This window comes from Ranitomeya imitator, chromosome 3 (genome assembly GCF_032444005.1).
Source record: "Ranitomeya imitator isolate aRanImi1 chromosome 3, aRanImi1.pri, whole genome shotgun sequence".
Lineage (NCBI taxonomy): Eukaryota > Metazoa > Chordata > Amphibia > Anura > Dendrobatidae > Ranitomeya > Ranitomeya imitator.
Genome location: NC_091284.1, coordinates 125,246,301 through 125,261,388, shown reverse-complemented (window position 1 = coordinate 125,261,388; position 15,088 = coordinate 125,246,301). Strand labels below are relative to the sequence as shown.

General features: G+C 48.5%; 1 protein-coding gene across 2 annotated transcripts in view; it reads left to right on the top strand.

Annotated features, from left to right (window-relative positions):
- The first annotated feature begins 1,202 nt into the window (after positions 1-1,202).
- The window catches only part of LOC138672932 (tricarboxylate transport protein, mitochondrial-like), a 36,063-nt gene continuing 22,177 nt past the window's right edge, over positions 1,203-15,088 (top strand). The window contains exon 1 of one of the 2 annotated variants that reach the window (XM_069761384.1): positions 1,203-1,333. In XM_069761384.1, the coding sequence (XP_069617485.1) occupies positions 1,255-1,333 (79 nt within the window). In that variant the 5' untranslated portion in view covers positions 1,203-1,254. Of the gene's footprint in view, positions 1,334-7,163; positions 7,405-15,088 lie in introns of those variants that run through there. The other variant, XM_069761383.1, reaches the window with a different exon arrangement.

Here is a 15,088-nt window from a genome sequence, read left to right as displayed (position 1 = left end):
AGGTGTCCAAAAAGGCCCGCAAATTGGATACAATGGGGTCCTCTCTCTCCAGTAGTGGGTTGAACCAGGCCAAGGCCTCGCCGTCCAGGTGTGATGCCAGAAAGGCCACTTTCGCCACATCCGTAGGGTATTGATGAGGGAGAAGCCTGAAATGCAGCTGGCATTGGTTGATGAAACCCCTGCACATCTTTGGATCCCCAGAGTACCTGGTGGGTTTGCAGAGGCGAGGGGAAGAGTAGACGCCTCCTACGGCACTGGGATCCAACACGGGTGCGGCAACCAGAGCAGAAGGAGATCGCTGCAGATTCGAAAGCCGCTCATCCACAGACGTCATGTAACTCAGCATCTGGGTCTGCATCCGTCCTTGTTGATCCAACTCCTGATGGAGATCTGCAAGATGAGAGGAGAAAGATGCATCCACCCCCTGAGGGGAAGCTAGACGGGCCTCAAGGGTACGCATGAACGCAACTACCTGTTCCTGGCTCTGGCGGAGACTAGCAAGCTCCCTCTGAGCATCGAACCTGGCATCAGCGGGGTCCATGGCCTGGGCAAAATCTGTCACGCCCTACAGACGTGTCTATCAGGTGGACCCACTGGACCGCAAATACAGCGGTTACTGATACCAGGAAGGGAGAACCAGACCAGGAAAGCAGGTTCAAACGCTTTATTGTACAGTAATACAAACACTAGGGGAGACACCCCAAAGGAAGGCCACAGGGCCACAACACCAGAAAGCCTCTAAGGAGACCAAGGCTTGGAGTGACCCCTATACAGGGATTTCCCCTAGACCACCAATAGAGGGTCCGATGAGGCAGACACCTGTGTTAATCCGACCTAGGAGGTAGGAAGAAATTAATAAACAAAATAGGGCAGAATGTGGAACTTGGAAGCAGGAAGAAGACTGCAGGGAACTACACAGGATACTGGACTCCGGATGCTGTGGAGACCAGACTCGATCCTAGGGAAAAAGGAACACAGAGTAAGACAGGCAAATTGGACTGATAAGCCTAGCAGGATAAGACCTGGAGCAGCAACTTCAGGATAATAGAAGTTGCCCAGGCAGCGTCCAGGAGTGACTGAGATCCTTATATACCTCCAGCCTCCAGGTGATAGGCTGGGAGGAGGGGCAGTGAGTAGGGAGGGGCTGACCCTTTAAGAAGCCAGAGAGCTCACCTGCCCGCCCCCTATGCACTCCCTAGGAGAGGGAGAGAAAGGAGGAAGTGCAGCAGACATGGGAGCAAGGACCCGGGCAGCATGTCTGCAGGGACGGACCCCGGAGCGCCGGCGGACGACCAGAGCGTGACCCTGCTGACTAAGGACAGGACCAGAAGAGGTAAGAGCAGGCGGGGAAGAGAAAGAAGGCGCCCCGGACTGCGAGGTGGTGACAGTAGTCCTTCCCTGCTGAGCATTCGGGATAGTCCTCACAACTTTCGTGTTCGTTCTTTCTCTTCTCCGTCCCCCAAGTTTATCTGGCTAGGACGCACACGTATGACGGGTAGGCTCGGAGCTATTCTGGGACCCTAGAGACGCCCCTCTCCAACTTTGCCCCATATGTCTGCTTATGTGATGTAAGGTAGACAGCCAACCTATAATCAACTGTCCTGCCACTGTTTGAAGTAATGCTTGAAGTCTGTTACTTCCTTGGCGTTCTGGCCGCCGGCTACGCACCTCAGTAGGATGTTGCCGATCTCGCGGCACGACTCCTACTGGTTATCTCCTTGTGCTGCGATTTCGTTTCTCACTTCTCCACAATATCCTTCGCTTCGTGTCCTTCCTTAGGATGCCGCCGCAGGGTAGTGCAGGCGCGGCTCCGTACGTTCTGTCCTTTCTGCTAGGTACCTGCCAGGAACCCACCCCTGACAGGTCCTCCCTGGAGCTCTCCCAGGCTGCGTTCTCTCTAATTTCCTATCCAACCCCCAGTTTTACCAAAGTGTGAGGAGTGGCCTAATACATAGTGGCTTTTGCTCCCCCTGGTGGCCGGAGTGTGAAGTGTAATGTGTGACTGTGATACCTGGTCAGGTGAACTCCTTTAGTGCAATCAGACATAACATCACTCCCCTAAGCGGCAGAGCGACATTACTGCAACGACCAGGACTCTGGGGCGTTGCACACAGATGCCGCACGTGTGCCACACTGAGGTGCCACGTGAGCACACGGACACGGATAATTCTGGTACCGGAATTATCTGGACGTGTGGGACAGGCCTAAAGCACGTGGGAGAGACACAGCAGCCTCAGCCTGTGAGGAGACAATTAATGCAGCTAATTGCAATCAGCGAGTCTAGATGTTCCTCTATTGTCATAGTTACTTATACACACTAATATGAGTGCAATAGTGAACCCCAAACAATAGCTGCAGCATAAATCCGCACACCCCTGATTAAGCCACCGTAGTGGCGACACGCGTAGGGTACTCTCTTTTTTGTATGCCTGTCACCTATTTTGGGTTATTATACCCATATGGTTTCTCTTTTTGGGGTATGATTAGGGTGCATGCTTTGCAAGTAGGCAGTTGGCTCTTTTTGAGCAGGTTTATATGTGCATGCTTTGGTATGTCCCAGTATTTGGACTTCTAGGGCCATTTGGTTTACCTTATACCGCACTACCTGGGGAGCTTTTTTATCCATTGTATGTAGCTTTATGCCTTACTCTGTGTATTTGAGTGGTGCCATCTTTTAGTGCACTTTGGTTATTGCACCGTCTATAGAGTATGGGTAACAAGCATATATAGCCTCATGTCTTATGTATATATTTTTTTTGAGTGCTACCATCCTGCATACCTTATTTCTGGTTCTCAGTGGGTAAAAGACCTATTATGGGCCCTCCTATGAGTTGCCTCTTTGCATGCATCCACTTACCTCGGTCCTATTTATGTCTCATATGATTCTCAGGTGTCTATATATATTTATGTATATTTTAGTACTTATGCTGTTCATATAGGACTTTGAGGAGTATTTACACATTTTTCGTCCCCTGTTCTATGTGTATACAGGCATATGCCTTACCTTAGGCAATTGTTCTTTATGTTTTTTTAAATGTTTTTAATATGTTTGTCTCGTGTTATACCTTAATAAAAGCTGTGTTTGCTGTATAAATCTTTGCTGCCTGGTGATCTCCATTTTATGGCCTTTGCTGTTTCTCTGTTTTTCTTGTATATGCTTATATTCTAAGGTCAGGGTTGGATCCCAGTGTTGTATTTTTCTGTGGTGCCCCCATATCATATTATCATGAAACCGCACAGATAGCTCTCACCCTCCCCAGCACCAGCTCCCGCAGATGGGCTCTGTGTGACACCGGCGGGTTACAGCACCGCTGCAGACACTGGTGTAACTTGGAGCTTGTGGGCCCCAATGCAAAAGATCCAACAGGAATGGGACAAAGGAACCTTTTGGGCCCCTAGGCTCCAGGGCCTGGGTGCGATTGCAACCCCTGCACCTATTGTTGTTCCCCTGGCTGGAGCCAATCACTGAGCTCCATGGGTCTGCAGATGTAGGGGGTACAGGCAGTGATCAGCTGCAGCGGTTATTTGAGCTTTTGATGTAACATTTGGTGTCCACTTCTTTTACAAGTGGAAAACCCCTTTAATTATAGAAATACAGATACTATGTGGAAGCTGTGGCAAGCCCGACCCACCGTGACTGCCGCAGGAGAGATGGGGGTGACACGTTGGCCATACAGATGACTACAAGGACGGATCCAGACCAGTAGATTGAAGGTGCTGGTTCACTCTGCTCTAATGGGGGACCCCGCGTGGATCTATAATGTCCATATTCCCTAAGGCCGGTTTCACACATCAGTGGCTCCGGTACGTGAGGTGACAGTTTCCTCACGTACCGGAGACACTGACTCACGTAGACACATCAATGTGTCTCTGCACATGTCAATTCAAGGGAATGGAGCACACTCAGCAAATCAGGTGGTGCAGGCTGTACTTGGGAAGAACCCAACACCAGTCAAATAAGCGAGAAACCAGCCGCACTCTCTCGGGTTATAGCTTGCAAAGTGGTGTATTTATTCACACGTGTTTCACATTCAAATATATGTACACATACAGCAGGATAAGAAAAAAAGTGACGTTTCGACCCAATTCCGGGTCTTTCTCAAACTGCAAGTAAACATAAAATACAAGTAGTGTTTATGTACATAGAGCATAATGCGTGAAATTAATATTTACAACTATATACACAACTGTAATCACTAATAAAAATTCCATGAGTCCCCTTAAGGTGAAGGATCTTTTTGAAGGTACAATAGATGCACTGCAAGTCCTTTCCCTGGTTGCCAGTGGATATACACAGTATATGGATGGTTTTGTACCGCGAGATTTAGGACCAGAGACACAATAGTGGAGAGAGTATGTGTGGTCAAAATGAATAATCTAGGTTGCCCAGTGGTGAACTAAATGCATAATGGTATATAGTGGATGAAGTGGATGAAAACCTAGTGCACTGACCTGAGTAGCTGATACTGTTTGAAAATTGAAAAATTTGAAATTAGGTCCCAAAAAGGGCTTTGGGTAGAAAATAAATAATAATAAATATAATGCCTGCTGGCCATAAAGTGAGGCCATGTCAGGCCTTTCTTATAAGTATGAGCAGCATTATGTAGGCAACCCAGCCATTGCATCACATCTGCCGCCTAGACACAATCCGTGCCCTGACATGGCCTCACTTTATGGCCAGCAGGCATTATAAACGGAGCTACAACGCCCACATTAGCCCACACACTTCCAGGAAGCAGGATACCCCAGCGCCACACCGAGAGGAGGTTGGTAACTTGCCCACAATCTACATTTCCTTCCATACCACACAGACCTCATTTCTCCTTACTAAGGATTCCCCCTTTTCTACCCGCAGCCCTTTTTGGGACCTAATTTCAAATTGTCAAACAGTATCAGCTACTCAGGTCAGTGCACTAGGTTTTCATCCACTATATACCATTATGCATTTAGTTCACCACTGGGCAACCTAGATTATTCATATTGACCACACATACTCTCTCCACTATTGTGTCTCTGGTCCTAAATCTCGCGGTACAAAACCATCCATATACTGTGTATATCCACTGGCAACAAGGGAAAGGACTTGCAGTGCATCTATTGTACCTTCAAAAAGATCCTTCACCTTAAGGGGACTCATGGAATTTTTATTAGTGATTACAGTTGTATATATAGTTGTAAATATTAATTTCACGCATTATGCTCTATGTACATAAACACTAATTGTATTTTATGTTTACTTGCAGTTTGAGAAAGACCCGGAATTGGGTCGAAACGTCACATTTTTTCTTATCCTGCTGTATGTGTACATATATTTGAATGTCAAACACATGTGAATAAATACACCACTTTGCAAGCTATAACCCGAGAGAGTGCGGCTGTTTTCTCGCTTATTTCTCTGCACATGTCAGCATGTTTTCACGGACCGTGTGCAAAACACGGAGACATGTCAGTGTTCGTGGGAGCGCACGGATTACACGGACCCATTAAAGTCAATGGGTTCGTGTAAAACAAGTACCGCACACGGACGCTGTCCGTGTGCAGTCCGTGTGCCGTGCAGGAGACAGCGCTACAGTAAGTGCTGTCCCCCCCCCTCCCCACGTGGTGCTGAAGCCGCCATTCATATCTTCTCTCCAGCAGCGTTCGCTGGAGAGAAGATATGAAAAATCCTTTTTTTCGTGTTTAAAATAAAGATCCCTGTCCCCTCCCACCCCCTGTGCGCCCGCCCGCTGTTAATAAAATACTCACCCGGCTCCCTCGCAGCTTCCTCCTCTCAGCGCCAGCTTCTCCTGTATGAGCGGTCATGTGGTGCCGCGGATTACAGTCATGAATATGCGGCTCCACCTCCCATAGGGGTGGAGCTGCATATTCATGACTGTAATGGGCAGCACCACGTGACCGCTCATACTGGAGAAGGTGTGGCGCGGAGAGGACGCTTCGAGGGAGCCGGGTGAGTATTTTAGTAACAGCGGGCGTGCGCACAGGAGGAGACAGGGATCTTTATTTTAAACACGAAAAAAAAAAAAAAAGGATTTTTCATATCTTCTCTCCAGCGAACGCTGCTGGAGAGAAGATATGAATGGCGGCTTCAGCACCAGATGCAGGGGACAGCGCTTATGTCTAGCGCTGTCTCCTGCACGCTCCGTGTGGTACCCAGTCGGCACACGGCTGAAGGTAAGCACACGGACAATTTCGGCACCGATTTTTCCGGTACCGGAATTATCTGGACGTGTGAGACTGGCCCAAGGCTGGGGTCACACGACTGAGACAAATGAAATGGGCCGATTATTCTGATCAGAGTGGGATGCGTTTGTCTCGGATGTGGAGAAAAATAAAAAGTTTCTCCACCTTCTCCATTCAGTCGTCCATGAAAACCGGAGCACACACAGATGACCTCAGAGCGCCGTCCGATGATTTCCACTGACCCATAGACAATGGCCGATCGATTTTTTTTCCACACCGCCCCACAGAATAACATGGGTAGGAATGTGAGAGCACGTGTCCGATTTAAATGGTCGTGTGCACCAGCACTTAGGGGCATGCTAACGATCCCTTTAATTCCCTGCTCTCCCTTTAAGAAGCAGCTGACCAAAACTTGTAACAATCTGACAGCGGAGGACACCTGAGGGCTTGTATCAGGTGAGGTGAGAAGCATGAAGGAAGCTGAGGACCAGCGGAGCCCATGCAGCCTGTGCCATAGCCTGGTGGGCACAGATTCCTCTGCACAGCACACACGGGGCCCCCGCTGTGAGTAATCAGCTCTGGTGACGACCACCAGTCACAATCACCAGGTCAGGAGGTGAGCAGACACGGGAGGGTCCGCGAGCAATCACACCGCCCCTTTCAACTTCTCGTCTCGCCTTATCTCACACCAGCCAATCAGAAAATCGCCATAGTACTCGTCCAGCCAATCAGGTAGCAGAGGACGCCCCTTTACTCACAGACTGCAATCTATTACGTATACGACACACGGAGTTCACCCAGGAACCAATCGGCGTGTTCCCCCTCATGTTTTATTAATGAGCCTCGTGTATGAGAGCAGCTAAGGGGCGTGGCGATTAATAGCCGTGTCCTACTTAATATTAATAAGCGCCTGTTAGTGGGCGTGACTGCACTGGGAAGATCAGTGTTCTGAGGCGGAGACCCGCTGGCATATTAATGAGGGGGTGTGGCCGCGCGCAGGGTCTTTACTCTCCCGTGGGCTCGCGCTACCCTTATTCCGTCGCCGCTGCCTCCCAGCTGCCATGTCTTCCATCCTGCAGCCGTTCACCGTCACCGAGGGGCCCTGCGAGCTATCGCGGACCGCAGTGAGTGGCGGCAGGGGGGTGGTCCCCGGGTCTCTGGCTGCGGCTGCTCCAGGAGGAGGGCGAGGGAAAATCACACACCCTGGCAAAGCCATCCTGGCTGGTGAGTACCCCCTGTGGTGAGGATGCCCAGGTGCACGCACAGCCGTCTTCTTCTGCTTGTACGGCTTCCATTGCCCTCTCCAGCTTTCCCAGGCTCCTGACAGGCACTGTCATCCTGCCCACATCCCCCATGTAGGATCACGTGATGGCATCTGTGTCTCCAGCTTTCCCAGGCTCCTGACAGGCAGTGTCATCCTGCCCACATCCCCCATGTAGGATCACGTGATGGCATCTGTGTCTCCAGCTTTCCCAGGCTCCTGACAGGCAGTGTCATCCTGCCCACATCCCCCATGTAGGATCATGATGGCATCTGTGTCTCCCGCTTTCCCAGGCTCCTGACAGGCACTGTCATCCTGCCCACATCCCCCATGTAGGATCACGTGATGGCATCTGTGTCTCCCGCTTTCCCAGGCTTCTGACAGGCAGTGTCATCCTGCCCACATCCCCCATGTAGGATCACGTGATGGCATCTGTGTCTCCAGCTTTCCCAGGCTCCTGACAGGCAGTGTCATCCTGCCCACATCCCCCATGTAGGATCATGATGGCATCTGTGTCTCCAGCTTTCTCAGAATTGGATTGGCACAAAGTGAAGCCCCGTGATGGCATGGTGTGCACATGTACCAGGCACTGGGGCTTACTGGCAGATCCCATCCTAACCAGCATATAAGGGGCCTTTCACTTGTGCCCCCTATGCCAATCAGTCTGAGTTCCTGTGTGCCCGGTGCCAGTGGCACGAAGACTGGTCATTAGTGCAATGGCCCATTGATATGTGGGGCTCCAGTGTTTTGTATTGGGGGGGCAGCGGACGCCATCTGTGCCCTGTGCGGAGGCTCGGAGCCAGGCTCACCCCCCCCCCCCCCTTATCACTATCATGGGCCGGGGGCTCCGCTGCCCCGTGTGTGAATGGTGCTCTACCTCCTCTGTGGTATAGTGTTACTGATGATGCCAGTTACTACATTTATGTGCGGTTTCCATCGTGTAAATGTCTGATCGCTGGTGGTCCGGAAAGCGACCTGGACACACGAGCACTGCTCCAGTCATTGTCTATGGGAGTGATGGCGGTGGCCGAGCACGGACTATGTCCCCGGTAAACCCTCAGGGTCTAGGGCTACATTACATGAAGTGACCACCGATCGCCGGTCAGTTACCGTTCCCTCTGTGCCCATACAATATCATTGTTCTCGGCAGCACGTCTGGTTACAAGGAACGATGTGCTGCCAAGAACAATATTTTTTTTTTTAAGCAAGCTTAAAATTGAATTTCACCTTACATCCGATCGTTGGATTATTGCTGAGTAGAGGGGCCAATCGGGTAACGAAGGTGTGTAATGGACATTCATGAATGTCAGCCAGTGTAAATGGATCCTTAAAGGGGTTGTTGGGACTTTAACACTGATGGCCTATGCTTAGGGTGGGTCATAAATGTCTGATCGGTGGGGGTGCGACACTCCGCATTTCGGCTGTTCCTGGTGGCGATGGCGGCCAGAAATACTCGGTTATGGGGCTGCACAACACAGTTCTGTCGATGGAATAGTGGCTGCGGCCGGGTGCTACACATCCTCCCACTTGTCGATAGGACGGCGACAGTGCAGTACCTGGCTGTGGCCACTATACTGTTGGTGGGGCTGTGCAGCTCTGTAACTGAGCAGTTCCGGCCGACAGTAAGAACAGTTGATGGGTGGGGGGTGCTGGCTGTCAGCAGTATTGTAACCCCGCTGATCAGACCTCGATGACCTATCCTACACACCCTTTAGCCTCCTTCACGTGTCCGTTTTTTTTTTTAGTTTCCATTTGCAGTCTGTTTTTTTTTTTTTTTTTTTTAAAGACCGCAAATATGGACATATGCGCCCCCAGTTGTAGTCAGCGGCTGCAGTCACATGGACCATGAATTTCGCCAGTACTGTTTTTTTCCAGTACAGGAATCTCCAGGATGTGTGAGCGAGGCTTTACACAGATTAGCTGGTCATTGTTGCGCACACAACCTAGTTGGGCAGTGATAATTTCCTGCTGATAAAACACTGACTGTACTGAAACTACAGTAAGCTGCCCAGCAAATGACATATCCTTGGAATCAGGCTCTCTGCCCCTACCTCATGCTGCTCTCAGATTAAATGTCACAAGCCTTCTCACAGATTTCCTTTAAAAGCACCTTGCCACGTGACTCAGGCTATAAATCCTTAGAATTTAGTATATATTTTTTTAAAAGCTAAAGTGATGTTTCAGTAGTCTGCCAGTAGATGGGTGACATGGTGTCTTGTAGAATTGGCACTGATGCCATGTTTCGTAAGCTTACTATTTTTTGCTGCGGCTGTTGTAATATGATGCATAGGTAACCGCCAAGGTGATGGGTGTGTATAGTTATATTCAGTAGTAGTAAGTGGTAATGCGACATCTACCTGCTGCCCGATCTGTCACACACTCACCTGGCAGCATAGCCCTGCCACGAGCTGCCACAGCATTTATTTCTGAGGCTAGCCGCCTTGGGCGATTCGGACAAGGATGTATGGCCGCTGGATGCCCATCTCTAGGCAAAACTGTTTGCTACAACTTTTTAATGATGTTATTTGTCCCAATAAAAAAAAAAATATATATATTCATATAACATATTCTGCAGCGCTTTACAGTTTGCACACATTATATTATCATTGCCGTCCCAGGTTGGATATATATATACACACACACACACACACACACACACACACACACACACACACACACACACACACACACACACACACACACACACACACACACACACACACACACACACACACACATATATACACATATATATATATACACACACACACACAGATATATACACACACACACAGATATATATATATATATATTTTTTTTTTTCTCTTTCTACTATATAATTGTCTAAGGGTCACTTCCGTCTGTCCTTCTGTCTTTGTCTGTCACGGATATTCATTGGTCGCGGCCTCTGTCAAGGAAATCCAAGTCGCTGATTGGTCCTGGCTGTTTTGCCGCAACTAATCAGCGACGGGCACAGTCCGGAAGTAAATGGCCGCTCCTTACTCCCCGCAGTCACTACCCGGCGCCCGCATACTCCCCTCCAGCCACCGCTATCACAGGGTTAATGCCGGCGGTAACGGACCGCGTTATGCCGCGGGTAACTCACTCCTTTACCGCCAATATTAACCCTGTGTGTCCCCAACTTTTTACTATTGATGCTGCCTATGCGGCATCAATAGTAAAAAATATAATGTTAAAAATAATTTAAAAAAAAACAAAAAACCTGCTATACTCACCCTCCGTTGTCTGCAGAGCCAGCCGCCATCTTCCGTTCCCGGCGATGCATTCCAAAATTACCCAGAAGACTTAGCGGCCTCGCGAGACCGCTAAGTCATCTGGGTAATTTCGCAATGCATCCTGAGAACGGAAGATGGCGGCAGCCGCGCGCTACAAGGGCCCCTCGGATCCAAAGGTGAGTTTGTTAGAACTACAATGGGCTCTCGGATCCGAAGGTGAGTATGTTTATTTTTTAATCTGTGACATACGCGGCTGGGCGATATGCTACGCGGCTGGGCGATATGCTACGCGGCTGGGCGATATACTACGCGGCTGGGCAGTGATGTTTACACGTACGTGACCAGTGAGGTCCGTGATTGGCTGTCATCAGTCAGGTGACTGATATACGGGAAGTCAGTCATGACTACTTGACCAGTAAGCATTGGCGGTGCTGTATTGGCGTTACACATTAGTATTTGTTTGCCAAGACCAGGAGTGCCTCCAAACACTGAACACTCTCTAGCTTCTCCCTGTAAGCTCCTCTCCTCATTTTCTTCTACAAACAGTGATGCAAAATACTGATGTGTGAACGAGGCCTATGGGAGAGCTGAACTAAAGGGTCTTCAAATGAAACTCAGCAGGTGGGAGCCTTCTTTGCCATCATTATTTGGGTGGGGGGATGCAGTCGGCCCCTGTACACATTAGACATCATCGGATCCCACTGGCATTGGTGGGTCTAGCCGACTTCACTTTAGTGTGTGTGGGGCTTTCAAAGAAATGCTAAATGTAAAAACAATATATTTGTCTCTTCTAGTGCCACAACCAATATTGAGTTGGGGAAGGGGATCTTGTCGGTGCCCTAGAAGCCATGTTGCCTTTTTTCCACCCACAGATCAAACCAATGTCTCGGACTTGGACCTTGCCCACTGCTCTCAGCTGACATACCCTTTCTCTAGTTGGTCCTTATCCAAAATGGAGGGGATTAGTAGGAACTTGACACCTGACTTCTCTGCCAGGTTTTTGAAGTCTGTTTGTTTCTGGAGCTTGTGGAAGGTCTTGCAGTGACAAATGCCGTAGGTCAGGTTGCCGGCCTATCTGCTTCTTTTTTATTTTTTTCCTGATCCACTTATACAAGTATCAAGGACAGACGTTTTTAGAGGCTAATTGGAAAAAAAATGCAACTGAAGGGTAGAAAGTAATAATTTTGTCTATAGAGTAGAAAGCTGTTGTGATCCAATTAAAGGGAACCTGTCACCTGCCTCACGCTGCCCAAACCACGGCATGATTGATTTCACGTCTAATTTCCTCTGAAACAGTGTTTGGAGTTTCACAGAAAATATCCATGAACAATCTTCCCATCAGTGATGGATGGGTGTCTGTCTACCTCTTGTGTACATGAGGAGAGACCGATCAATCATCAGCAGTAGGGCTGGGGAGAGCTGTCTGGGGCGGATATTTTAAGCATATTTTCTCTGAAATGCCGGTGCTTTTCAGAGAAAAATGCAATTGTGCATCAACGGTTAGTTTCATGCTTGGACAGCATGAATCGGGTGAGAAGGTCCTTTTTGTCTGGGCATCTAATGTTGATGATCTATCCTTTGACTAAGAGGTCATCGATATCAATATGGGGACCTGAGGCACCTGATCTCCTCCACCGATCAGCTGGTCTTGGCTTTGGTGGCCGCCAGATGTAGACATTGAATGGAGCTGGACAGATGTGTACTATGTGCAGAGGACTGCTGATCAGCTCCTATTCTGCACCCTGACCGGAGCTGTAACAGATGACCACTGGGTTTCTCTGGCGGCAGACCCACATCTATATGGAGTGCCCGCCAGGGCCTAGGGGTACTGGGTCCAGTGGTCATTAAAGGGGAAGTCACGATGGCAGCGACCCGGTCTGTGGCCCTGGGCGTCTAAGTAAAAGGGAAAGGTCTTTAAAGGGGTATTTGAATAAAGTTTGTTCGTGACGCCACCTGTGGTATTTGGTCAGGGATGACTGACGCTGCTTTAAGGGGTCCATTGAGGTGATGTTATGGCAGCAGGGATGGTACGGCTTCCCACAGGTGAAGCTGGGTCCCCAGGGCTCCCGGTGTAGTAGGGACAGGCGGTAGATGGTGTAGAAAGATAGAGGACACAAGGTTGCAGTCTCTTTACTGATGCAAGGCAGCCACAGACCAGGGTCCAGATCACGGATGCTGGTGTGGCCCGGCCGGCCTGAAAGCAACTCGGGTATCCCCTTAGCCAGGTGGGATCAGAAGCCTTCCTTCTAGCGCTGTGTTGTAGTCCCTTGCTGCCTTAGGCTTTACTCAAGGTCCACACGTTCTCTCTGTCCCCCTTTAGGTAGGACACTACCCACATGGAAGGTAACGTGAGCCGTTTTACAGGATCTCTAATTATGACCCAGGCTCTATGTGTTATTGTGCCTTTGGGTGTTAATGGTGGACAGGTGACTTGAAATCCAGCTCACTGCTGCTTTCAGCCATGGAGTATGAAGTTACCCCCACAACCTCGGTCTTCCAGCCACCGGTTTCATGCGCTTCAGCATGGAGTAAGCTCGGTCGCAGCTTCTCTCCAGCTCTTCACTTCGCCTTTTGCTTCTCTTCCATTTGCCTCCTACAGACTGCTCTGCTTTCCTCTTTCCATTCCCAGGAGCTGCAGCACCTCGCGTAGCTGCACGGCCCCAGATTTCTTCCCAGACTCTGTCTGCTTCCCCTCACTCCACTCTCCTCTGACAGACGAACTAACTCCTCCCCAAGGCCAGAATATGTATGTCTATATATCTAGGGAAGCTCCTCTGACACTGGGTTCAGAGCTCCCTCTTCTGGCCTGGAGTCAGAACAGTGTTGTATGTGCTGATTACCTGTTAAAGGGATCCTTCCTCGCTTCCAAGCATGGCATCACCCTCCCCGAAAGGAAAGCAATGCCACTCTAACAACTGGTTACCTGGGGTGTTACATATATTTTTTAATTATCCCAATAAAGATGGAAGTTGGACAGACATATACCTCCGTTGGACTTTCTCCATATGATTGTATAAATATTTGAGGGTCCAAGTTCTATTATTATATTCTAAATGCACCAAATATATAGAAGTAAAAATATAAATCAAATTTTATTACATACCATGTATTTCCAAAATATATCAAAAAGTTTACTATTAAGACATGGTGTCCAAAGTGAAGATGCAAAAACACATGGGTAGCAGGTCATAATGTCACGTAAGATCAGAACAGTAAAGATGTACAGTAAGTGACATCTGAAATCAGGAGCAGAACATGCCTATAGGAGACACAAGCAGAGGCCAAAATGTATATCTAAACACGAAATGGTTGCAGCAACAATCAGGTCCTGCTAAGTGATAAACAGCATGAAAGCATGAGTCTGCATACACTAAAAAGTACCAAGTACTAGTAAATCCAGAGGTATTGGTGCATACCCATGATCTTTCCCCTCCGCGCACCCTTAACCCCAACGCGCATTTTGCGTAGGCTAACTCAATAATCATGCTACATGAAAATCTATTGGGAAGGGACCAGATGAAGCAAATTTTAATCCATCGTGTTGCAAGTGTCTGAGCGGATCCTTAATGTCCTGAGCTCTCTACACTGGGCACAGAACTAATCCCCTCTGCTCCTGAGAGACTGCTCTAGTATCCACCAGGGGACCGCAAAATATGTCAGAGGCGAGAGTTGGGTGCAGTACTGAGAGCCCTGGACACTTCACATGGAGGACACGCCCACTGGACTCTTACAAACTATCTCCTGTCCAGCGATATCAAAACTGTAGACATTCCTCTAAATGAAAGGATCAAGGGAAATTGGTCAGAAGTATCTCAATAGCTGAAGTTTAATAATATGCCAGGCAATGAAGGATGGAAAAGTTACACGCCAATCAGTCATACTCCTTCCACGTTTCCAGCTGAACAGTTTTATTGACGCCAAGTGAATTAAAATTGATTTTTTTTTTTCTGCTATTCATCAGACGGTTGTCGTTATATTTCATGGATAACAAGTACTCTACGTGATACATCCATAATTCATTCCGCATCCCTGGCATCCAGCCATGACAAGGGTTATTTTACTTCTTGCTGTAAATAAATAACGGATGCCGTATCTACACAGATTCTCTCTGCCGTCTTACTGTGATCTGAAAAGTGATTGCGCTTTTCTTTTTTTCTAGTCTGGGACAAGATTTTGTTCATTAGTGGCAGGACACTTAGCTAATATTGACTGGCATGTAGTTGGGCTTTGCTTCTGCGTCACAAGCAATTGATTACTGCGCTTTTAAGTTGCTCCTTTTATGCAATAAAGAATTAAATTTGGTTCATTATATATGCCATTATGAGATTGTATACGGGTCATTGATCGTATTATCCTCTATTTATAGAAAGCTTCTTTCCATATTGCCAGAAAGGCTTTCAGATGCTCCAGT